The 25,920-nt window shown below is 42.8% G+C and overlaps 1 protein-coding gene across 1 annotated transcript in view; it reads right to left on the reverse strand.

The window, feature by feature from the left end:
• Positions 1-24,414, reverse strand: part of KDM3A (lysine demethylase 3A) — a 29,633-nt gene extending 5,219 nt beyond the window's left edge. The window contains exons 1-19 of the mRNA XM_058023796.1: positions 24,348-24,414; positions 23,625-23,813; positions 21,036-21,185; positions 18,772-18,882; positions 17,141-17,243; positions 16,397-16,521; positions 15,838-15,910; positions 15,669-15,757; positions 13,435-13,586; positions 11,871-12,442; positions 10,507-10,708; positions 8,282-8,496; positions 5,518-5,670; positions 5,137-5,232; positions 4,677-4,804; positions 2,884-3,070; positions 2,256-2,425; positions 1,281-1,517; positions 692-863 (exon numbers count right to left, since the gene is read on the reverse strand). Coding sequence (XP_057879779.1) covers positions 692-863; positions 1,281-1,517; positions 2,256-2,425; positions 2,884-3,070; positions 4,677-4,804; positions 5,137-5,232; positions 5,518-5,670; positions 8,282-8,496; positions 10,507-10,708; positions 11,871-12,442; positions 13,435-13,586; positions 15,669-15,757; positions 15,838-15,910; positions 16,397-16,521; positions 17,141-17,243; positions 18,772-18,882; positions 21,036-21,185; positions 23,625-23,795 — 3,106 coding nt within the window. The 5' untranslated portion in view covers positions 23,796-23,813; positions 24,348-24,414. The remainder of the gene's footprint in view (positions 1-691; positions 864-1,280; positions 1,518-2,255; positions 2,426-2,883; positions 3,071-4,676; positions 4,805-5,136; positions 5,233-5,517; positions 5,671-8,281; positions 8,497-10,506; positions 10,709-11,870; positions 12,443-13,434; positions 13,587-15,668; positions 15,758-15,837; positions 15,911-16,396; positions 16,522-17,140; positions 17,244-18,771; positions 18,883-21,035; positions 21,186-23,624; positions 23,814-24,347) is intronic.
• Between the last annotated feature and the right edge of the window lie 1,506 nt (positions 24,415-25,920).

Consider the following 25,920-nt stretch of genomic DNA (forward strand, 5'->3'; position numbering starts at 1 on the left):
CCTGCCCAGGCACTTCCTACAATTTAACTCAGAAACTGGTTGGAGGCCAAAAGCAGCTGATGAAGCCAAATCTCTTCAAAGATAAGTAACAGAAAAGAAAGGTGTGAGTCTTCCACCTCCCACTCTTTGTGCCCTAAGTATGAAACTCCCTAAGCTTACAACTGATTTACACAGTAAAGCAGATCCTTAGATAAGGATGTGTAACAGACACACAAAGGAGAGCCCCAGAAGAAATAGCAACTGTTAATTCTCCTGGAAAACCTCAAGTTCACTTCCCCAAAATATATTTTTATACAAAGTAACTCCAGTTCCTCAGTACAAAGTTAAAACAGCAGCACCCATTTAACCTGTGAGCACCACCCCGACCTGTGCTCTTCTGCTTCACTCAACTGAAATAAAAGAAAAACTGGCAGATACTGACTTGCTAGGAAGATCCTAAATTTCCCTAGAATGTTTCCCCAAATGCCTAAAGGCAGCCAAACATACCCCTGAAGGACAGTATTTCATGGGAATAAGTTTTTATCCACAATCCTATGAGCATAAATATGTGCAATGCATCCCCAACAAACTGTCCAAGGTGAGGAGAAACCCTTGAACATCTTGTACACTGCTTCTGGATCACAAATCTGTGCCAGGACAGAATTACTGCTGCTGAGTGTTCTACCCACTGGAACAAAGTCACAGTACTTACTGGAAATATCTTCAAAACCATCCCAGAAATCCCCTACAGTAGCTCCAGTGATGATTTCGTTGGTCCTGCAGTTCACCAGATCTACCTCCTGTTGGCCAAACTCCTTCCTAAAGGACTCTGGTCTCCAGAGGTCTGCATTTAACTTGTGATGCACTCCTGACACCATCACAGGCTAGAAAGCAAAAGAACACCATTTTGAAGAATTATTAAACACCAAAAATTCTATCTACAACAGGGTAATACAAAAAATACATGGAGCATTAGAATGCAGGCATTTTGCAAACTAAATGCTCAGTATGTTTTAACAGAATTCTGCCTTACCATGCATCTGAGCATTCTCTTTCAAACTGAGGCAGCTTTTTATACCTAGAGCCATAGCTTTTTATCCATAGAGCCATAATTGCAGCTGTGTGCTTAGAAACAGATTTCAACAGTACAACAGATCCTTAGATAAGGAAGCCTAACAGTGCTCACAGCACACATTTGATAAAGTTTAATGTTCCTTGTCACTGCAGTGGTGGTAGCTGTGCTTCAACTGAAGGACAAAGCAGATGAATTGCAAATGGAAAAAGGAGGGAGATGGGGATACCTGTCCCTGCTTCCAGCACTCCCTGAAGACGTTCCAGTTGCTCTCATTGTTGGGGTCCTGCAGGCACAGCAGGCGGTTGTCACACAGCCAGTAGTGGGGGGTGTCAAAGCCCATGATGGTGGGCTTGATGGTCAGCCCCTGGGGCTTCTTGGGCAGCTCTGTGATGGCTCTGTTCTGCACCAGGGAGGCAAAAATGTCATCAAGGATTTTGGGTGTACTCTTCAGTCCATTGTCTGTCTGATAAAACACATGAAAGAACAACAATAAAAAGTTAGTGCTCTTTTCTATTTCTATTGCCTTATCCTGCAGGTTTTGAAGAAAGTATTTGCTACTCCTAAAATTTTTCACTTGAGATCCAATTGTGCAGAGAAACCAACAACTGCAGAATTCTGCTGTCCAGAAATGCACCACCATTAAATGCCAGTGCCATTTCTTACACTTTATCTACAGAATTCTGGCACAACAATTTCTGCTGATTTGCATCTCAGCAACACTGCAGAAACCCAGAACAGGACTTGCTTTATATTAAAGAGCAGAAATTCAGTTTTAGCAAAGGACTCTCAAGGCCAGTATTTTTCCCCACCACTCTAAGATCAGACAAAGCCCAGAAGCATCTGAAGTGAACCAGGCTGCAAATGAGGTATGGTGGAGACACCACAGAAGGTTCTTCCCTCCACCTGCCAGTTCATTGGTGCTTCTTTTTCATTCTAAAGGACATCCCAACCAAGGCAGCTGCCAGGCTCTACCCTGAGGAGGTTAATCTGCTTTATCCCTTAGTTCCCAGTTCCTTACCAAGACCTAGCCCCACTAAGCTCCTCCTAACTGAGCACTGAAACTGAATTAATCCTTTTTCCCAAATGAAGACAATTTTACTGTGACAAGAAAGCAAACTGCCTGTGGCAGCTGTTCACAGGTTTAGAACAGAATCTAAGCCTGGGATCAACTCAAACTTGTAGGACAGAGTTTCTCCTGTACCTTTCCTGCAGAAGAGTTCAACAGGTTCCTCAAGAAGCCCGTGTTGTTGTTGCTCACAGGAGTTAATATTGCACTGTTGAATGTCTGCAGGGCTGCAGCTGGCTTGGCTAAGCTAGGGAGTGTCTGAAGAGGTTTATTTTCATTCTTGGAAATTGGTATGAGAAGTTTCTCTGAAATGAAGAAAGGAACACCATGAGAATACTTCAAAACTGTGAAAATACTTTGTATTTTTTTAAGACAATATCCTCCTACATGCATACATGTACATATGTGCATGTATACACAGATATATAAATCTCCTCCCAATACATGCAGATAAAATATTTCTGTCACTTAACTTTCTTCAATAAACCAACATTTTAAAAATCCCCCATTCTAAATAAAATCCAAAACCCCCAAACAACAAAAATTCTCAAACTGGATTTTCAAGAATACCTGCATTAATGGGATTTTAATCCAGTTTTTGACATAGAATACACTAACTCTGCCAGGCTTTACTCCAAGCCACTGAACCCTCATGGCAGCAGGCCAATGACATCACTCTCAGCACCAGATTCTGCTGGGTCTGACCTATATTCCTCTGACAAACAGCCACAGAGGGGTTACTCTTCACTGGTTCTGCACATACCTTTGTTTTCTTTATTCACATTTCCACTGGTTAGGTTTGAAAACCAATTTAGTGAAGGAGAAGTATTTACAGAAGCAGTTTGTTTGCTTCCAAGTGCTGACTTTAGAGGAGGATCATGTGTAGTGACTTGTGGGCTCAGGACAAAGCTGCTGTGTTGAAGGCCAGGCCTGTCCCCTGATGCCAAGTGCTGAAAAAGCAAAGCAATCACTTGTTTAGACACAGACACACTCCACACAAAGGGAATACAAACAACAGCACGTCCAAACTCATCCTTTGAACATTAAAATGGTTTGGCCCTCAAAACGTGTGATGCCCACCAGAGGTCAGCATTGCAGCTCTGCAGGGTTTGGGAGCTCCTGAACCAGGAGCAGCCAGATCCATCACCCCTCAGACCAACAGAGAGCCAACCTTCCCAGGTGCATTTTCTGGGATTGCTTTGGGAACCAAGGGCAGGTTTAACAGAGTTCTCACATTTCCAGTCACAGCTGATGCTCAGGCCAGGGCTGAGCTGCAGCTCCAGCTCAGAGGACTAGAACAGACATGGAGCATTCCTAAACCTGCTCTTAAGGTGGCAGCAAAGGTGCACTCACCTGCCAGGTGTGAGCTACACCTGCACAATGCAAGCACAGGATTGTCCATGCCCTGTGCAGCTGATTTATCTGGGCTTTTGGAGGTTCTAGAACAGAATAACCAAACCACAGCTTTGGGATTCCTGCATGACTGGTGACATCTCCTCTCTCTGCTCAAACAATAATCACCTCAGAAATTATTCTGCTTTTTTGTCTACCTATTATTACATTCTCTATTTCATCTCTGACTGCTGATGCTTGGCAAGCACTCTAAACATGACATAATACAAAATGTTTCAACCTTTAAAGAGCTTATCCTCACACAACCAGTGCAGTAACTAATTCTATAAAGATGTGTAGATAAATTTAATGCAGCTTTGTCCAGAATCACAGGAAATCTGGATTCAGAAGACTGAAGTCAAGTCAGTTGAATACTAACTTTGATTCACATAACTATCTTCCACACTTGTAACAACTGAAATTTTTTTTGTCTCTTCTGTTCATTGCTTATACTGAAATCAAGTCCAACCTGCTTCTTACACTTAAGGCTATGAGTAAGCATCTAATAAAATTAAAATCACTTAATTCACCCCATTTCTTATGAGATACTTCCAAACTATGCTATTAATTTGTGCTGTTTTTAAAAGCAAAAATATACTACATCCATTATAAATATGTGTATCTTGTGAGGTTTCCTTTGTTTTAGATTTTTCTACAGTACAGAGAAGCAAACCTACCAGACTGGCAGAGAAATCAGTGAATCTCCACACTCCTCTAAATCTCACTATTTTTTTACATGTTTTGTTCTTCTATGAATCCCAGTGCTCTCCCACCTTACTCACTCCTTTAGATGCTGAATGTATTATATCTCAGGACCCAAGGAATAGCCTACACTTCACAACCACTCCCACTCATCTGTTCTTCACATTCTTCTCTTAAGGCATCTCTCCATCTAATCCCATTTTTGCTCTAAAATCCTCACTGAGCCTTTTTTAAGGATAGGTCAACCAGTGAGGGCTCAGTGCCAAAGGGACACAAATGAGATCTCCCCAAAAACTGAGAGCTGGATCAGAAAGATGAACAGTGAACACAAATGGTCCCTGTGTGTGGGGTGATCACAGAGGTCAGGGCTGGCACCCACAAAGCCAAATTAGCAGTGGCTTCAGGAACATGCAACAGACTGACACAAACTTCACTGCACAGACCCAGAGGCAGTAACAATACCTGTTTGGAATCCTCCTTTAGAGCTGGCTTGGATAGTGCTTTGAACTGCTTATTTGCACAAGGACAATTTGCCTTTATTCCCCATTTTGTTCTCACAGAGTGAACAATGTCACCAACATCATAGAGAGCTGAAGGGAGAGAAGCACAAATGAGCTCACACACAATCACAACATCCAGCAGTCACCAAGGCTTTTTAAGAAATTGTGTGTGTTGTGCAGCTAAACTCTAATATGTGACTACTGTTCATCATTAAACAAGAAGTTCTGCTACTTCTTTGTAAAGGTCAAAGATAATAAAATAGTATTAAACACACATGCTACTTCTGTCTTTGGATAATAAATGCTAAGCTTTTGCCAACTTTACCATTAAAATCAAACCTCACTCAGTACAATATCAACAACACACAAAAGACAGCCAAATCCTACAGCACATTTTGATGTAAATCAAATATTTCCAATACCTTTTCCAGGAATTATTTGTGTAGGCATTAGATTCTCTGGTTCGTGTGCCTGTCCCTTCACACATTTAAACCAGGAGAAAGTATCAGAGTCATCATCTGTAAAACAAAACCATGACAGTTTTTTGTTACTGATTTGACTATTACTGATACATCCAACCAGGCCTACAACACATCCTTTTGGTTGGGAAGGCTTTTTTTTGGGTAATTTTTTTGGGTAATTTTTTTTGCTCATTTCTTACATGCAACCACAGGCCTACAACACATCCTTTTGTTCAGGAAGGTTTTTTCAGCTCCTTTAAGGTTACCATTGACTTCCAAGTCCACCACAGATTTTATTTCCCCTCTTCCCCCTTTGTTTCAGGTAGCAATAAGCACTCCCACCTTCATGTGAGCTTTTTTTCCTCATCCTGTAGCAATCCACACACACCCCAAAGCCACACTTGGAGCAGACCCAGTGCAGGTTGAAGATGGTGGTGTCGCACACGTCGCACATCTCGCGCACGCCGCGCACCGCGCGCTTCCAGGCCACCTGTCCTGCGGGCAAGGAGGGGACAGGCACAGTGTCAGTGCCAGCAAATTCAGTGTTTGCACGGTAAATACAGCCACTTCAGCACAGGGATGTGACTCACACTTGTCCTTGTATTGGGACACCAAAAAATGCTTTTGTTGTTACACAACAGCCCAAGCAATTGGGACCAGTTTGCTTCCTCCTGTGCAGCACCAGCCACAGCTTTTACTCCTGACACGTGTCTGTCCAAGTTAACAAGCACTTTCCTGATGTTCTCCTAAGTGGAAATCCCACAGCTACTCCAGGAAATAAATTCAGGTACTGCTGGCAAGCTAAACTTAATGAATGTGTAGCTTGCCACAGCCAGCTTATCCTTGCTCTCTATTCAGCAGCATGGTGGGCAAGGAGCTGTCAGCCTTTGGAGAGGGTTTATGTGTTTGTTTGTCTGACCTTCTCAGAATGGTGAATTTTCTTTGAAGCACCTTCCTTATCCCAAGCCACTTCTGTCCACCTAAAACATCCCAAACATTGACAGTATCTTGCAAAAAATTACAAGCCCTTCCAGAGCTGTATAATTTTTCAGTGAATCTGTGATTATGCAAGAATTATTTTAGTCTGATCTCCACCTCCTTATGTTGCCAGCTAGAAAACTAGACAAGACAAAAAGCACACACCTGCCTCCTCCTACCACCTTCCACACTTGTAACTTCTCTGAAACTTCCCTGCCCACAATGTTTCTTAATTTTAAAAGCAAGTTATGAGAGACCATGTCCTGATGCATGCTAAGAAAACCATACCAGCATCCAAGACATCTGCTGCTCTTGTTCTGAATAATGCCCATTGACTATGTATGGAACAACACTGGAATAGCTTAGCACAATTTGTTCTTAAGTAGGAGGTAAAAATTGTTTGACTGCTTGCTTCAGAATTCTTCCAAGAGACACAGGTCTAAATATCACCAGCTCCATTCTCCTCTGCCTTTAAAAAACATGCACTATATTTATCATTTTCTAGGTCAACTCTCCAATTTCCCCCAAACAGGATGAAGGTTTTTTTCTTATATTTTGAATGCAATTTCCTATATTTTCTGAGTCTTCTCTCTTTGTACTTCTCCTATTTTTTGGTTCCTTTCTGCACTTTGATCCTGTTTCCTTTGGGCATTTGGTAGCCAAGGAACAATGTGACCAAACAAGGTGTTCTTTCTACACTAGTCAATCTTTTACTTCACAGGGAAAACACATTTAAATTTACCAGAACTTCAAGCCATGGTGACAGAAGAATCCCCCTTTTTCCTGTGCTGACTGAGCACACTCCCACTGTATTATTGTTCAAAGAACACCACATATTCAGACTCTAAATTACTTCTTTCCTGCCCAGGGTATTCAAAATAACCTCCATATTAATGAAAGTGTGTTCCCTTCCTCTCACCAGTCAGGGCAATAAAATCAAAGATGAATTAATGAGACACTGCTCCTTTCAAGCCAATTCCAGAACTCACACATGTCTGTGTTTTTTAAGCAGAGGATGTTTCTGGTAGCTATGCCAACAGATGCATCCTCTGCTATAAGGAACACCACACCTTCCCTTTGTTTCATGAATTCACCCAAAGCTTCACTCTCCCAAAAGTGTTTCTGCATTTCAGTCTACACATCTCACTCTGGCTATAGATAATTTGGTTCCACAGACCTGAACATGTTGCAGGTCAAGAGAAGAGCAAAGCTTGCACATTCCAAGCAGCCCAAGGTAAAGACCCCACAGTGAGAATTTCTGGAATAACTCAAATCTTCCCCCTGCTTTTGAAGGGCATTCAAGCTTGTTCAGCTTTTTTTCTTCTCTCAGAACAGTGGAATGACTGCCAAACTGAGGATCTTTATCTAATGTCAACACTCCACAAACACAGCAGACAGTGACAGTCTCCTAAACTGTGCTGTACCCTGATCATGCACTGAAAATCCAGAAAACAAACAGAGTTTTAGGAGTCATTCTGCTCTGAGAAGTGATGATGCAAGGTTGTAACTTCCCCATCTGTCTGCTCACATTTGCTACAGAAATATTTTGATGTGGCCAAACCCCTGTGGTTTTGGGGTGCTAAGTTTGCCCTGTCTACACTAATTACCCTCTCCAATCAGTTATCCCAGCACTCCTCTGGTCTATGCCCAGTAGGGCTGCACAGAATCACTTCTAAAAGTGCTACTGGAAACTTGCAGGGGGAGGAAAATAAAAATCTCTTTTCCTGACAGACAGCATTAGGTCCATGATGCAGTTATAATAAAACAGAACCTGTGCAAAGTAAAATCCTAATTTCATTTTCATTTTCACACCAGGAACAGATTTTGTTGTCAGCTACCTGGTAGTTTGATTTTTTTTTTCCCCTTTGTAACAGGAAAAGTAATTTGATAAATTGAGAAACAACTTCTGACAAAGAAGGGTGGAACTGCCCTTCCCTTTCCCCTCCCTGTGAGGGGCAAAGAGTTGTTGACACCAGTTCACAGTGGCTTTTAACCATTCCCTCTCTGAAAAGAGAGGCACTCAAGTCCTATATATTTCCAAATGTACATAATAAATTTTCCCACAGAAGCTCAAAGCTCCACATAAAGCTGTGAAAACATAAATGATTTCAATAAAAGTTGCTCTTACTGTGTGGTTCAATCGTTGACATGACTTCCTTTTCAGATATCACCAGCTGGCAGAAGTGGTCTCCAATGTTGGCCAGGATGTATTTTGCTGTGTCCAGATCTAGACCCACAACATTTTTGGATAAAGGCAGCCACAGGCTAATGGCCTCAGGGTCGTACTTATTTGGAGTTAAGAAACCTTCCTCACGCAGTATTCCATGCTTATTAAACTGCAGCCTGATGAAAAAGGGGGAAAAGGAGAAAAAGCCTCATCACCTTCAATGCTGCACTGGTTTAAATCCATCCCCATCAGTCCATGCTTGAGTTGCAAGTGTGTGTACTGTATGCCAATGAATTTACTCAAAGGTTACAACAGACATGGGTAAACACACACTAGCATTAAGCACGTTCAGTGCACTGCTTGTTTTAAAGAAAAAAGACTGAAAACATTCAGATTTTTAGTTAGGAAATCTGCCTTACAACAAGTGGCTCTTTATTCACCAAATCAGACTTACAATTTTTAAAATGCACTGGCATTAAGGCCACATCTAGAGATGGCAACAGCAGTAATTTTATCTAGGACTACATAAAATTCTCAAGAGAAGTTAGAATGCCTTAAATATAGAATATATTTCAAGTAACAATTCACTTGGAAGCAGCTGCCAAAAGGCATCAAGCGAAATTTGAGTAAGATATATTCTTGAGTGATTCTGAGTAGGTGGAAAGAATGAGATCTATATTGTTAGTAATGTCTTAAATGGAAAACATGAAGAGCTCTGTTCAGGAACCTTTTTACTAAATGCTGAAGAAGGAAGGTGACTGCTGATGAGAGTGTGTGCTCACTGTAGTGTTAGGTGTGCCATGAGAACACATGCTGGCAGCTGCTGTCCTCAGACAAATGCCATCTCCAGCTTTTGCAGATTGCAATTCAATAAAAAGGGATAATTCCATCAGTTTCAAGTTCTAAACCAAAGGATTCATGTGATTTGAACTGCACTGCAAATCTGGATTGTTACCCTGAGAGGATGAATGAGCATACTCTGCTGTTACTTTGGTCTCACACATCAGATTATACAAAGATTTACTACAGTAAAATCTCTAATCTGAGGATAAATAACAGATTAGTAACACATTTGTATTTTTTAAGATGTTTAGCAACAAAAGTGAATTCCAGTGGGTGCAGAGATTAAACACTTCCATGAGAAGCTCAAATGTCCCCAGCTGAAAGCCCACAGCCACTTACTGCAACCCTTCCATGGCTGTGGGCTCATGGCTAACATTCCAGGTGTCCAACCACTAAACTCTGGGAAACCTGCATGGAATCTACCCTCTCATTAGTATCTCAATTTTACTGAGCTGTAGCACTCAAACTAAACTCATGTTATCCTACTGGCACTCAGCCCAGAACAGCAAAATAAAGAGCTCCAAGTCCTGCCAAAATATTTTCTGCTCAAATGAAGCACTTGTACAATTTCTAAGGGCTAAAAAACCCTTGGCAGCCGCTTATCAGTTGGGTACATTGGTCTTACAGCCACACACCAGCATTAAACAGCTCAGAAACAGAGACCTCCACGAGCTCATTCTGGGGGTTTCTTGTCAGTTTCCCGGCTGTTTAGGTGGCCTGGAAAGGCCCGGGGTGGCCTTGGACAGCCCAGCGCTTCAAAGGACGAGAAGAGACTTCTGATCTTTTCTCGGTCTCGGTGTTTATTAATTGTTTATCTAAAAGATTTTCTCTCGGCCCGACAGAGTCTGCACAGCAGCCAGCCGTGAGCACACTGAGAGCCCCTGGGGCGGTCACCTATCTTTATACTCAAAATTACGTGTGCAATATTTATCATTTTTCCTCAATACCTTTTACCCTTATTGACCAGTGCACTTTTAGTAATAACCAATCCCAAAGTGCCAACATCACCACAGAAGATGGAGGCCAAGAAGAAGAAGAAGAAGGACAGGACACGCCCCAATTCCTCCATCTTACTTCTTTAGACCCCCCTGTACAGAAATCCTAAACCCTGTGTTTCACATTCTAACTTATCCCTTCACCATTTTTCCCAGTGAAATCCCCCCATCCTCATACAGGTGTCATCTCCTGTGCAGGATCAAAGTCCAGCCACCAGACACTTCTGGCAACATCCCAGGACTCCCGAGCCCCCCAAGGGTGGTCTCGGCCACTCTGCACCTCCATCCTGAGGTGCTGAGATCCCACAATTTCTGACTTTGCACAGAGTGTCACTGGACAGTGCTCACCTCCTGAAGTGGAAGAAGCGGCAGAAGACGGTGGAGTCCCGCTGCTCCTTGTTCTTGCGGTAGCTGTCCAGGCGGCACTCGCGGCACTTGTGCAGGTGCGGGGCGATGTTGTTGCAGGAGCCGTCCTGCACGAAGGGCTCCCCGCTCTGCTGCAGCCTCCTCACCCTGGCAGCGTCCGCCAGCACGGACTTGCGCACAGCGACTGCGGGGAGAGCAGCCAGGGTCAGGACACGCGGCCTTGCTCACAGAACATTTCAGTGTTTTAGTGCAAGAGTCACACCGACTTCTCCTGGGAGTGTCACGCTACGCTGAAACCAAGCTATGCTAAAAATATTTGCAGTTGGCAGAAACCTCTCCTCCAGTCAGCATCTCAAGCTGCAGCTCCAGTGAAGCCACACAGAGCTCCTCTCACTTTTTCACAGAGGAGCATTTTGAAACAACATCTGTTTTTAAAGCGAGTTCTTCAGCCAGAGCTGGAGCCCTGAGCAACCATATTTCACAATAAACTGGGGCAGAGTACAACCTGGCCATTTCTCAGTCCTGTTTTCCCCCTTCATGATGCAACAGCTTTCAGCATCTTACAGTAACAGATGCCAAACGTTTCCCTTCCTCCTACACTGCCAGTGAGGCCTTGCAGGGGACACAGCAGTGACTGCTTGGCTGGCTGTGTATCCATGCTAATTATGGAACAGCACATGGCAATCCAAGACCAAGCAACAAGAGATTGAAAAAAAAGGAGGTGGGTATGTAGGGGATCCCCAGGATCCTGAACAATCAGCAGGACACATGACACCAGGAGTCCAGCTCCTTAAACAAGCACAGCCCATCCCCTCCTGTCCCATGTGCAAACCACCAAATGGAAAAGAGGAACAAGGTGGGTGTTTTTGGGGTTGAGTGGGTTTTAATTTTTGGTGGTGGTGGGTGCGTTTGTGTTTGTTTTGCTCTCATGACAGTTTTTAAATCAAAGCCCCTCTTGAACAGAGCTTTGTTAGGGACAACTTCCATCCCTAACCATGTTTGTAAAATTCAGGACCATGGCTAAAAGGTAATCTCATTGTGCCATCAGCATCTGTATTCCAAAAGAACCTTGATTTTGTAACCTCTTTTGCCATTCTGTTCTTGCATCTATTTTGTAACAACTTCTTTCTAAAAACTAATGATTGGTCCTTTTCCTTTATCAGGAAAAGGTGTTTCTCCAGTTTGTTGCATTCCTATCTTAAGTGAACACACAAATGACTCAAATTCCTGATTTACTCACACAATTTAAATCACTAATTTTGCACATGTAACAAATTACCTACTTTAAGTAGTTAGACAGAAATTACAAGGATTTTGAAGTGAGAGGAAATTTTAGGAACACTTACTATTATCCTGGACCTTGGCACTTCCAGTCCAAAAGCTTTCACTTTCACTTCTGTCACAAAGAATCTCATTTGAATTTCTTCTGATGAAAAACTCCATGTCTGCAAGTTCATCAATCTTGTTTCCTTTGTGGCTGCTGTGGCTGTTGCAGCTGCTTTGTGATTTAAGCCCACACTCACTGAAGGACAGAAGATGAGCATCTGAGGTTGAGGGTCTGCAATCCAAAGTTCTCTGCAGCTCAACAGTGCCACTGCCTCTGGGTATTGCTATGGAAGGGCTGGCATGCTGCAATTGTTTTATGGAAATGCATTCCTTGGGAAAGTTTGTGGTGGCCTTCATGAAGGGTTCATTAGTATTCTTCAGGTTGGTTCCCTTTTCATTAGCTGAATCAGTTAAAGATGAAGGTCTTGAGGTTTTCAAAGAGGTATATTTACCATTTTGCTCACTGGGGTTTTGTGTTTGTTCTTTAGACATAAAGCTCACTTTAGGAAAGGCTGTCAGCTCTTCTGTCAATGGTTTCACTCCAGTACTGAGACAGGAAGGATGAGTTTCTGGTAGGCTTCGTCTACATGTGCTGAAACACAACATGCAATCATTAGGAAAAAACCCACAAATGTGTCAAATAAATCAAAGCATCAGCTGCTCAATCTAGCCACACTTAAAGCTTGAAAGAAGAAATTGAGTTATTTAATTATGTGCTTTGAGTTCTGATGGGTGAGTATTTTAAATTTTGTGTGAGGCTAAATGGGTCTGTGTTTTTCAGGTGTTTTATCTGGGTTTGATTTTTTTGTTAAGTTAGAACAATGAAACTCTACACCCATGTAGGCACACACAAATTTAGGTACTTGCTGCTACTCCACTTCCTTCTCTCACAAATAAATAGTTGCTTTCTCATTTCCTCCAGGCAACTGCTGAATAACCAAATGCATTTCATTTGCATGTCTGTGGCAAGATTCTCAAGGATCTTCAGACTGGCACCACAAGTCACTATGCTGGAGACTGTAAACCCTCTCTCACAAAAAACCTTTTAAAAGTCATATTTTCCACATTCAGCAAGTGAGACAAAACTAGCAGAAAAACCCCTATCAGCACTTCAAATCTGGGTTCTCCTGTCACACTATTTCTACCATCACATCCATTTTGTGACAGAACTGGGGGTAACAAGTCCAAAGGCACTGGCATCCAACAGAACTGTAACTGGGGACCTGGAGCTGATCTGCAAGGAAGCAGACACCTGCCTGAACAGGTTTGGTTTTCTTGGGGGCAGGGAGGGAGTGCATTTGACAAAGCAGGCACCACACCTGGGTATCCTTTTACACATGGGGACAATGAAACTGTGACAATAGCCTGGGACACTGAAGGGCCACTTCCTTAAAGTTAAGTAAGCACATGGCATTAGGAAGTAAATCACATATCCAGGCAGGCAAATCTAACACTCTCCTATGCTGGTTTTACAGAAGAGTAGTTCCTACAGCTCTGGAAAATGACCTCAGAGTTTGTTGTGCTAAGAATCAGAATTCTTTTTGGAGGTAAAATGTCTGTATGAGCATAAACCTGCTTCCTTACCCCTGAGGAGTCTCTGCACCAAGGTTGGGTGGTGAGTTGGCTGCCAGGGGCAGGCCTGGGTGCCTTTGGTCTTTATTTGCAGGAGTACACCCCAGCAGGGCTTCACCCAGCACAGTTGGCACTGACTGCACGTGGCCCTGACTGGGAGAAACCTGCAAGGGAGATTTTAACAGTTAGGAAAAGTCAGGACAAATTATGGCTTTGCAGGGTTCAGCCTGAAAGGAAAAATAGAATAATACTCTTCTTATCATGTTTAATAAAGTCAATTAAAGAGTCACTCAGTTCATGAAGTGGAAAGACTTTAAAGTGTTCTTTTAAAGTTCATAGGTTCCATGAAAGACTGTTCATGTTAATTCATTTCCCCCAATTAACAACTAACTTATTTGGGGAAGTCTATTAAAAAGTGGAAAAAAAGACAGAAAGCTCTGCTCTTTGTAACTGCCAGTGCAGCAATGTTTCTAAAGTAACTGCAGTAATTGGCAGTCAGAAATAGATTTCTAATCTCAGCTGAAAATCCCAGTGAAAATCAGAACTGTGAAGACTGACAGCATTACCAAAGATCCAGATGGGAACTTTCTTGTAGCAAGAAAATCTTTGCAGCAGAATTTTAGCAAGTGTTAAGTACAGAAATCCTACATTGATTAAATCACCATCCTAAGAAATCTATAATTAATTTAGAAATACAACAGGCCTAGCACATTACCAGGGGTGTTTAGAACAGTGGCTTTTCTGTGGAGGTCCTTCCCCAGCTGGGAAGTTACACTACAGCTCCTTAGCATCAGCTCCAAAATATTTCCTTTTGGCTTTGGTATTACACAGCTGTCAGGCACCAAGTCAAGCTCTCAGAAAAATGCTGCAGATAATTAACTCCACACAAGAAATCAGTACTATCATACATTTATTAACAAAAAATATGGCTTCAGCTAATCACTCCCACATAGTGACATCCACCAAAATCAGAGCAACAAATAGCTCCTGGTTTCCTCACTAGAAGCACACTCACTGGAACCACTCTGAAAAAATGGTTGCAATGCATTTCCCAAAGAGTGCAAAAGTGAAAAATGATCCAGTCCTCTGAAGGAAGGTAGACTGGAAAATGAGAAGTAAATAACTTCACTATTTTAAGGAAAGACTATGGTAAAACAAGATATGAATTCAGATCATAGTAATTCTTCAGCAAGGCACTTGGAATGTAAAACACAGCCCAGCTTTGTGTGTGTCAAGCAGAAATCATGGAGGAAACTGAAGAAAGGCAAACTGAGCACCAAAAGCTGCTCAAGGTACCCAAGCACAAGCTGTGGAAACCCAGGACTGCAATCCCTGGCTACTCCATGGTGCCCTGCTGCACACTCCTCCCCAGCAGTGAACACAGCACAGGGCACTCTCCTCACTGAGGCACCTTCCCCTGTGCCTGGGACCTCAGGCTGCCTCTTTGTGAGGCTGTCCAAGCCCTGCACAGCTCACTCTACACAGGACTGACTGCACAGCAGCAACACAACCCTCTCCCTCCCAGCCCAGAGCTTCCCAAAGACTGGCTGCTCCTGCCTAAAATGCAGGTTTTAATCAAAATACTGGGGTAAAATTACAAGGCAAGTTTTCTTCAGCCAAGCCATGATTTTTCATTTTTGCATTTCTACACTGAAGCTACCAGTTTGTCTTTTGACCTTTGAGAGTTTATTCATCTCTCAGTGATACCTAGCAGGTCACTCACAAAAGAAATAAAAGTAGACATGAGAGTATCAGAAAAGTCACATCTCCTTTCTGTACTGGAAAAACCTTCAACTGCTGCCTGTGCAGCTGGAATCCTCAAAGCACCCAAGTGCAGCTGAAAGTTTTGGGTTCAAGTACAAAATAGTTGAAGAACATGAAAAGCAAAGGTTATAAACCTCAGAACTCCTTTGTGCTTTCTCCTACTGCAAGGATACAGGACCAGGCAGACCAACTCTAAAGCAAAAGGAGGGGGGCAAAAAGTACAGCTAAAAACCCCAAACAAACAAAAGCTGAACAAACAAAAACCCCAACAAATCACCAACATTCAAGGCTTAGTAGCTTTTGCTCCAATTATCACAAGGCAAGATGTTCAATTCATGCCCAGACAAGTTTGAAAGAACTCAACACACCCTCCAAGGGATTATATTCATCATTCTACTTTCCAATCTAATCCTTATTTAAGATGTTTTGAGAAGTGACATAATGATTATGTAACAGCCATATATAACAGAGCAAGACATTACCTCAGGAGAAGATTTTGTGTGTTTAGCATCCACACTTCCACTGCTGTCAGATGACTTCCTTTTCACACCCCCAAAGCTTTTTGATTTATCTGGAAGAGAAGGTGATCAAGATTAGTCAATCACAAATAACCTACTTAGTGCTTGAAGGACAAAAAGCAATAGGTCTTACCACATTTTCCATTGTTGTCATATATGATTTCAACATGAATTAATTCTGGATCAAGAGTTTTTAAAGCTGGAATCTTGAGAAAGACAGGAAACACAAAAGCAGCCATTTAGAGAGGTGAAACTATTTTAAATATATTTATCTTATATATGGTGGTATGGACTAAGCTTAGACACTTAACTTCTAGGTTCTCTGAATACCAAGCTGAATTTAACAACACACCATGTGACACTATCTCTGCATAAACACACAAACTGATGCTTGAGAACACAAACTTGTGCTGTCTGCACAGCACAGAGAGCAAAGAAACCAAGATCATGTTTGTTTCACTCTTACAACAAAAATTCCAGGCCTCCCTTATTTTTCATAGAAGGACATTTGTTATTTAATAATCTAACTGCAGCATAAAGAAACACTTTGGGTTACATTATTCTGCCCAACACTGACATTCATGTTTAAAGATTACAGTAAGGACAGAAATAAAAATTATTCTGGTGGAGACATAAATAAAATTTGTACTTATTCCCCATATCATTTGTAAACCACTGCAGCTGGTTCCTACCTCCTGACAGTTGACTTCCAGAGTTCTTGTAGCTGGATTTCCATTGACAACAACTGCTGTGAACCACTGAGTAGAAGGGTCCAGGCTATAAATCCTAATTTTTGAACCAATGATATTTTTTCCACCTACAAAATTGGAGAAAAAATTAAAAGCTTAGAGACAAAGGAGGTATGAAGATGACCACAGTTATCAAAATTAATTCTTCCTGTTCTTACACTATGGGAAATGAAAACTGTAAGATGCAATATCTACCTTTTCAAAAAGGTCACTCCCTGCATGTGCAAGCACATCAGTACAAATATGCTGGTGTGAACCCAGTAATTAAGAATTTAAAGCTGGTAAACAAAAGGAACAATTTTAAATTTAGCTAAAAAAGGAGGCCTCTATACAACACCCTGGAAGATTTCATAAGCAAGCAACAAATTGGAAAAAAACATATCAAATTACTTGAAACAATACACAATTCAAAATTTTTGAGAATTGCTACAGGTTTAATCTATTTCACAAGTAGGAAGGCTATCTATATGTGCCTAAATTACATCTTCACTCTTTGAAAAGAACTACTTGAAATGAACATCAACAATCCTTCACATTTTGCATTCACTGCTGTGAGAGTAAAATCAGTGTTTTTAAAAAGCTTTTATCCCCTAGAACAGATTACCAATTAATTACACCAACACTGCAAGGATTTCCTTTTGGACTTGGGCATTTATTGCCATTTTCTGCTCCACAGGATGCTTGTACCTTGGACCAAGCGTGTCTCATCAAGGTGCTTCTTAACCAGAGCCTGAATTTCTTCATTTACATTTTGATCATCTTTAAGAGAAAGCCTGGAACCATCCACATCCTATTTCAGGAAAAAAAGAACACAAGTTTGCATTCAGGATAATGCTTTTAACAAAATCCCACAATATTTAAAAAACAGATGGCAGAAATCCACACGAAGCCAATTCTCATTAATCTGTTCCCCAGCAGTTCTAGGATGCTGGACTGGAAGCAGGTAATTTTTTATCACCAATTCAACACAAGAATCTGCAACAGAGTCTGAAATGAGCTCTCCAGGTTTACTTCAATATTGTTCTGAAAATAACCCAGCTTTGTAGTACTACATTGCTAATGAGCAGTAAGTTTAATTGAACTGTCCATTCTTAACTTTGGATTTTAAGTTCCCAGAAGCAGCAGCATATTTGTTCTCAGCAGATGCAAATGAAAATATTTTATGTTTCTATTTATGATAATGCCAGGATCAGTCAGTGTCAAGACAACATTATAAAATGTTTATATGAATGAAAACAGAGCCAGCTACATCTAAATTATTCATCATTCTTCAGCAAAATGTATGTGTATTATTTTTTCCACTCAAATTCTTGAATGAGAATTGATTCTGAAATGGAAAGGTCACAGCAAGTTTCCACCCAAGGCTCAAAGAGTGCAAATAAGAAAAGGGTTTGGGGTTGGGTTTTATCTTTTTATCCCAAGCACTGCTCTGATACTTGTAAGAGGCAGGAGACTGAACAACTAGAAGTCAATAAACTGTTATTCAAAATGCCAGTAAAGCAATCTTTTCCACTGCAGTGCTGAGATAAGCCTTCTGCACAAAGAGATCTCAACCCTGCTGCTGAGCAAACACAAGCAAGACAACTATCTACAACTCAAATTTGGCTTTTAGTGACTCTCCTGTCATCTTCTCTAAAGGACTGTATATTTGCTGACTGTTAACAGGTCTAAGTAGAACACTAATGATGGCACTACTTGCAGTCTCAATACAGGACAACCATTGCTACTTTTATTTCAGATTGTTTACAGGTTACAGAGACTAACTTCCTAAAAAGGCTAAATCTTTATCTTTAGTAGATACTATTCTTCCAAACATCTGCCCAGGGACAATAGTTTCAACCCACCTGTACCTAATTTTCACTAACAAACCTTCCTCTGGTGCTCAGTAATTCAATCATCTCATTTCCATTCTGCCCAATTCCTCATTTGTTTAGGATTAGCAGTGATGTGCTTCTGTTAAATAGCAAGATTTATGCCAGACATTCCTGAAAATCCTTGCACAAAGTTCATGTGTAAAAGAAGAAAGGGAAACCATTCCAGGTTTTCCCCAAAATCAATACAAAACTGCTGTCACATGAATAACTGTCCTAGCACAGTCCCTCATCCAGCTCTCCTCAGTGACCCTGTCCTGAATTATCTCCAGAAGGTTTTTAACCAGACATGTTTCATTCAGAATGGAGATCTGTGAGTTACAGAAATAAACACCTGCTACAAGTTTTTACCCATCTGAAGTTTGCATTGATTACATTACCCTGATGCATCCTAAATATCAAGATAAGAGATTCATCTTTCATCTTTACAAAGCCAGTTAAGGTTACCTGGATGGGTGTCAAGAGGTCTTTAGAGAGGAAAACACATTTCTCTTCACCCAGGTAGCGCACTGAAACCAGTGATCCCATTCCAGCTTTGTCCACTAAGGACTTGTAGGTCTAAAAAAATGATAAACATGTTCTCAGAAACAGAGCAAGGAGATCTCATAATTCATCATTTGCATTTAAAATTAATTTAAATTTTTTAAATTTTAATTTTGCTTCTATTTCTCTGTTACATTACCACATCTACATGCAACTCTTGAAAACAAAGCATGTTTCCAATAAAACTTCTAATACACACCTAATGAAAGTTATGGACTCCATTTGAAATTAATTTTATAAATCAGCATCAATTAGGAATTCAGTGCAGGTGGCTATCATTAGCAATTAATCATTCATGTCCACATGAAAAATTTATTCATGTAATAATTCTAACTGCACATATATTACTAATAAACCTCTTTATGGCAGACTGGGGAAATAGCTAGCAAATCAATCAATGTCTGCAGCATAGTTTACATGGAAGTTCTCAAAACTTGTGCAACCCTGATAACATAGTGAAACCTTTATTTAGGCACACATGATGATTTGGACAGCCTCACAGATGTTGTAACACTGCAGTGCAATGATGAAGTTGTGTTCAGATATACCAAAAGCCTTAAGAACAGACAAGAAATAAATTTCCTTTAAAAGCTTCTGAACAGTTCCTAATGTGCTCAAAATTAAATTTAGTCTAGTGGCAGTACCAGACCTGAGAGGACAGGCATCAGGAGCCTGGAACAAGACAAGTGGCAAGAGTAACTCCCCCCTACCTGAAAGGTGTAACTGTGCCTCATTTAAAAAAGGAAATCATTCTGACAGGAGAAGGACTTTTTTTGATCAGTCCTCCAAAAATCCAACCAGATATTCCCTGTCTTCACCTCAGTTAGGACAGCACTGGCAGAGGGACAAAAGCCCCACATGAGGGACAAGAGTCTCTACAGGAGTGACTGGGCATCACCAGAGCTCTACAGAGCTGCTCCACTTGCCACAAATACAACCTCCCATATACTTGAAAGAGTAAGTTGTGATCAAGTTTCAAATAAATTAATCCACACACTTCTTTTGTGACCTCTGCTTTCCTGCCCTGTGTGAGGATAAAGGGAGAAAAAGTCTTTTTTTGCCAAGGCAAGATCCAGGACTGGCCTACATTTGATCCTTTGCTAAATGAGCTTTGGAACATGCACCCTGCATGAACTGACACATCAAACACTTCAGGAGGAAAACCTTATCCCAAAACTGAAGTACCCAGGAAGAACTATTCAGATACTTGGAAATGGACAACAGCTAAGTTTAAATATGAAGGTTTTCAGAACAAGCTGTCAGCAAAATCTACCAGAGGAACTGCTGATATTAATGCACGGCCCAGGAAATAAAATTAAGGATTTATATCTCCATTTCCTCTCCCATTCTATTGGGTCCTACTTGTAACAAGTATTGCTTAGATTGGCTTTGTTTAAGAAAGAAAAACCAGCTAAAATGCAGCAATATCAATTACAATGCACACTTCATACCTAGCAAAGTTAATAGTATTTAAACACAGACTACAGATTCAGCATAATTTGTGTTCAGCAAGTTTACATGTTTGCATTTTCACTTATCTCACTACTTTCTTGAGCAGCAATACCCAAAGTAGTCAAGCACAACTACCCTGGATGAATACATTGGGAAACGTTCCCTGTTCACCTCCCCTGGCTAATTTGCCTATTCAGCCATGCATGGCAGGTACAGAAAGCTCAGTTCCCTCCTTGTACAGTGTACACAGCTTTTTCTATGCAGAAAATCTAAATCTCACAAATCACTTGTACCAGGCAGGCATCACATTTAAAAAATCTGAATTATTTTTTGTCTCAGGAACAAGAATCACCATAGCATTAGCTTGAGGCAGAGTCAAAAACTTAAAGTAAAAACACAGGCTATCCTTAGAAACCTATAATTTACATTTTTCTCTCTATTTTAAAGAGGAATTTTGTGGAAGATGAAACAAAACACAAGACTAGAGGAAGAATTAATTAACAATGTACAGAACAGGGTTTTGAGAGAGAAGCAGTCACAAAAACACATCCTTGTATCCACCAACTTCAAATTCTGCTGAGCTCTGTCAGTTTGAGCTGCACAAAGAGATTTTCTCCCTCCCCAGGACAGCCAGGAGTGAGGCTGCACAGAGGAATTCTCACTGTCCCAGAGGTGGAACTGCAGAGCCCAAGGGACTCGAGCCAAGGTGTACTTGCCATTGCAGGCCACTGCACAGGAGGCATGGACTGGGTTTTCCTTTCAGCCAGCACCAGCTTTTGCTCCACCAGGAATGCTATCATCATCCTGCTGTAGACTTCTATCCATCTTCGCTTCTCCCACGACTCATCATCAAATTCCACACAAATCTACAGAAAGGAAGCAAAGGGAGTGAGTGACTACCTATAAAGTTCAGACACATCCAACATGGAAAAGATAAACCCATCAATTTACTCAAAAATAAAAATATTAAATGTACTTTAATTCCAGCATGATTATTGCCTGTCACATATTCAAGCAATCACTAAATCATCCAAGGTTGACCCAATATTTTATAAGTGACAGTCAATGTTAATTGGTTTATCATCATTACTGTCATATAAAATAATAATATTTACATTTAACTTTACAACTTCCTATCTCAAAAAGTTTAATGCTGCTTAAAGATAATTAATTATGTTAACACTGTCACTGGTGTTTACAAGCAGGGAAAAATACACATTTCCCCCCAGAAAAATCCAGGCAAGCTAAAGGACTGCCTACAGTAGTGGCACGTGGATATTCCACAAACTCTACAGCACTGGAACAAGCAAGTTGGGTTTTTTCCAGAATTATTTTAAAAATACTAATTCCAAAGAATAACTTCAGCCAATTTATTGAAAGCACAAATGACAGGAGGGCAGTAAAGGTGATCAAATTATGTAATGTGAAGGTCACTTCCTGACTGCTCTTAACTGCTATTTATCCTTGTGAATTTCAGAAACAATGCAGATTTTTCAAGAAGAAAGCAGTTTCATGGCAAAAATATGATGGTTTGACCAATGTGTTTGGGATAGCATTACCCTGATTTCAAAGGCAACATGGGAGCTCAGCAAGTTATTGGGAAAGACCACAAATACAACTTGGCCTGAATACAGGAATTGGAACATCTTGGTAAAGGACTCTACTCGTGGAAAAAAACATTTTCTCTTCCCAAAGAACACAGCAATCCAGCTTAACTGCATTTAACAAACAGCACGAAAAACTCAATTGAGTGAACCTGAGAAACATTTCCTGGAGTTTTATCATCCCTCTCATGGGAAAGGCAAGTGAAAACATGCACACAAACATCATTACCACAGCCAGGAGTCATCGAACTAATGGGTGCAGAAATGAACTTGGTAATTTTGAGGTGCACAGAAACTATGAAAGAGATAAGCAAATAACAACCAGAACCAGAATGGCTTGTTCAGGCTACTGCATCACTGCACACACAATAAACACAGCTGAGAAAAGCGTTTTAACAGTTCTGAGATTCCTTCTATACAAAATAAAAACTGAAATAAATAATTCTACTCTTTTACAGGAGAAATACTTAATCTACCCTCTCAGTCCTTTATTTTTTCGGGTTTATGATGCTTGTACAGAACTAAGAGGGGAAAGGAGATGCGATGTGCTTTGGTACAAAGCTCTCCACACCTCCATTGCCCATTCTGCAAATTCTTTACATTTCAACTGGAGAACACATGAAGTCAATCGCTCCTGGCAGGACCGTAACCAGCTCCAAAGCCCACAGCAGAGACCCCAGTAGCACCTGCTGCTTCTCCTTGGCGGACAAAGTCCCCGAGAGCTCTGTGCGCCCAGAACCTCCTCCTCGCTCCAGCACGGCACAGGCACGGCCCCGCGCCCAAAAATGGACAAAGCTCCACCCCTGCCGCACAGCCACAACAACAAACTGATAACAAAGTTTACGCTCTCGAGAAAGAGTTTGGAAACATCCGAAGCTCCGTTTTGTTTGACAAGTAAGTCAGTTAATCAGAGTTCTCATCGCCAAAAAAGAGGAAAAGGAGACGGCTGAAGTTGGAAGATGGTGCTGTTCTAGTCACGGGAGCCTTCTGCAGGAGCAAGCACAAGATGCCGCCGCTACAATGGAGTTCTGTCCTTGGGGAGCAGCGCTCAGTTCATACTCCAGTAAGTGTCCAGACATGGCTGAATACTTCCACTGTCTACAGCTGCCAAATAAAGCCCCTTCATAACTTCACAGCCAACCCGTAAACTGAGCTTGACTCCCACACAGAATGCACAGCTAACCAATTACACCACGCTTGCAGGAACCGTGCTACAAAAACCACGCTTGGTAATCATTAATAAGAAGAGGCCACCATGCAAGAAGAGTCCGAGAGACCTCCAGCACCAGGCGTGAGTTTGGTGTGACTTTAAAAGCCAAGCAGTCGCTCCAAAGAGCAGGAAAGGAAAAGTCACCAATCCTAACAGCATTGGAGGGTTTCGGTTTCAACTCTGGAGGCAAAAACCTGTTCACAGCTGGCAAAACCTTAATTTACCTTTAGGAAATAAACCATATGCACAGAGGCTGCGGTAAAAACCGGCTTTTCGAAATGCCGGTGGAAGAAAGCACATTTATAATTAGTTAGAGATAATTTGCGGCATTAGTACAAGCACATCGGGGACTTGGGCAGGGGTGCACGTTCCCAAACGTGTCGGCCAAGTCTCCGAGAGCAGCATGTGCACACACGTGTGTACACACAGCCACACCAACTTCCCCGGCCACGCTCCGCATTCAGCGGGTCTCTCGCAAAGTTCCCGGTTACCTTCAGGTCCTGTTTGGATATGTCCGTGTGTGACACGGCCCGAATCCTGCCCGCCTTCCAGGGCCATTCCGAGATGAGGCTGGCGTCCCACGTCCTGTCCTCCTCTTCCGACAGGCAGAGGAACCTCTTCCCTACGAGCAGCGACCAGCTCCCCTCGAGCCTCAGCACCATTTTAACTCATCGGGAGGCCTTCAGCGAGGAAAGCGACGGAAGGAGGAGAGGAACACACAGGGCAGGGCGGTGAGCGCTTCCTCCTTCCTCTCCCGGCCGCCCCCCCGCTTCTCCAAGCGGCTCCAGCCGGACCCTCGGACACCCACAGGTCGCCCCCCGCCTCCCACGGGCCTGTTAATCACTGCTCGGCGGGGGTGGGGGGAAGGAAACACCAGAAGGTCTTTCCAGAATGGCTGCAGCGCAGCTCCCGGCCATTCCCACCCCCGCCGCCTCTTTGTTTCCTCCTCCGAGGAGTCAGAGCGCCGGGCGGCAGCCGAAGGGAGGGAGCAAGCGACCAGGCCAAGCTCCTTCCGCCTCACCAACACCCCGGCCTGCCCACCCGGGCAGACCTCCAGCCCTGTCCCTGCCCTCACCTGCTCCCCCCCGGCCCCGCTGCCGGCGCACCCCGCAGTCACACCGGGCACGGGTCCCGCTCCCCTCCACCCCCCCGCGCCGACCGCCGCCGCGGCCAAGCGACACTGTCGGAGCCGCGCCGCGCACACGCCCCCTCACCCGTGCGCGCGCCCCCGTCCCGCGCCCCTATTGGCTGCACTGCCCCAGCGGGGCGGGGCCGGCAGCGAGCCTCCCGTCGCGATTGGCCTGGAGGGGCGGGGCCCGCGCGCCTGGCCCCACCCCCGAAACCGTTGCTCAGCAGATGGCGGATAAAAAAATAAAAACGATATATCCTTCCGCTTGAGCTTGGAGGGAAGGAGTCCCTCGGGGCCAGCCCGCGGAGCGCCCGCAGCCGAGCCCCAGGGGAGGCACGAACGCGCTCGGGAGGGCCGGGGCGCCTCTCTAGGGCCGTGTTCCCACCTCGGGAGCGCCGAGCCTCCAGCTACTGGAGCTGCCTTTAGAGACGGCGGAGGGATCGAAGGGAGGCCAGAGGGCGTGATACGGTCCCTTATACGTGCGGCTCGCGGCGTACTCAGATATAGCACAGGGGGCGGTGGCACCTGTGGGGCGTCTCTGCGCATGCGCGCGGGGCGGGACCAGCACCTGCGGGTGCCCCAAGGGCCGCCATCTTGTCATGCTGAGGGAAATGGGGGCAGGCGGGCCCTGTGGGCCAGGAGATGGGGAACAAAGTGAAAAATCACAAAATAACAACGTGCCCGAGGTTCCTGGGGCGGACAGGAGGCTGTGGAGGCACTCCAGTTGTGGCTGACGGAGGTTGTGTAGTTGCATCTAAAAGCAAATGGCTTCCACCAGCTCATGCTTTAACATGGCACCTCTGTGTTCTTACAAATAGCAAGGCAAGGTTACAGAATCTGCCTCACTGCCCTCACAGGGAAGAATTTAATCCTTCTATCCAATCTAAACCTACTGCCTTTAAATTTAAAGCCATTCTCAATGAGAACCAAGGAGTTAAACAGAGAATATGACACAATCTGGGTGGTGGTGTTCAGCAGTGACCCAAAAAGACACACTTACTCCTCTACTGTAAGACTTTCCCACCAGAGCACGTAGGAGGAAAAGACCAAAAGTGCAGAAAGTACCCAAGGCAAAGAAGCTGTTGAGTCATCCAGTTTACTGAAATCTCACAGTGCTCAGCTTGTGCTTTCTCCAGGGTTCTTTCTATCACCAGAGATGTGTTCGCTTCAAAAACCCCCATCAGAGAACGCTGCAATATTCCTGCCATGTTGTGGTCTCATCCTCCATTTTCTCCAAGAATCCATTTCCACACTTAGGTTAAATGTATTTTTAAAGTCTTTCCCACTAATTTGCTTTCACTTATCATTTGCTTACTTCATTTAAACAAACACATTCATGTATGAAATCAAAAGACTCAAAAAATTCCTCTTGTGCCATGATGAGGAAATTGCTGTCTACTCCATGGAAATCAGACATTACAATTTCTTTTACAACTGTAAGGAATCTCCAAAGATTTCTGTCAATGAGATGAACTTAGTAATTGCTACAATTTTCAGCAGGGAGACACAAAATAAAAAGTGAATAATAAAAAAATTATAGATCAGCAACTGTGTGCAGTCAAGAGCCACTCATTAGCTGGCAATGAAAGAAAAAACAGGTGTGTTTGCTTCTCAGATTTAAATGTTTACTATATAAACCAGACCTGCAAGGTGGCATT

Source organism: Melospiza georgiana, chromosome 5 (assembly GCF_028018845.1).
Source record: "Melospiza georgiana isolate bMelGeo1 chromosome 5, bMelGeo1.pri, whole genome shotgun sequence".
NCBI lineage: Eukaryota > Metazoa > Chordata > Aves > Passeriformes > Passerellidae > Melospiza > Melospiza georgiana.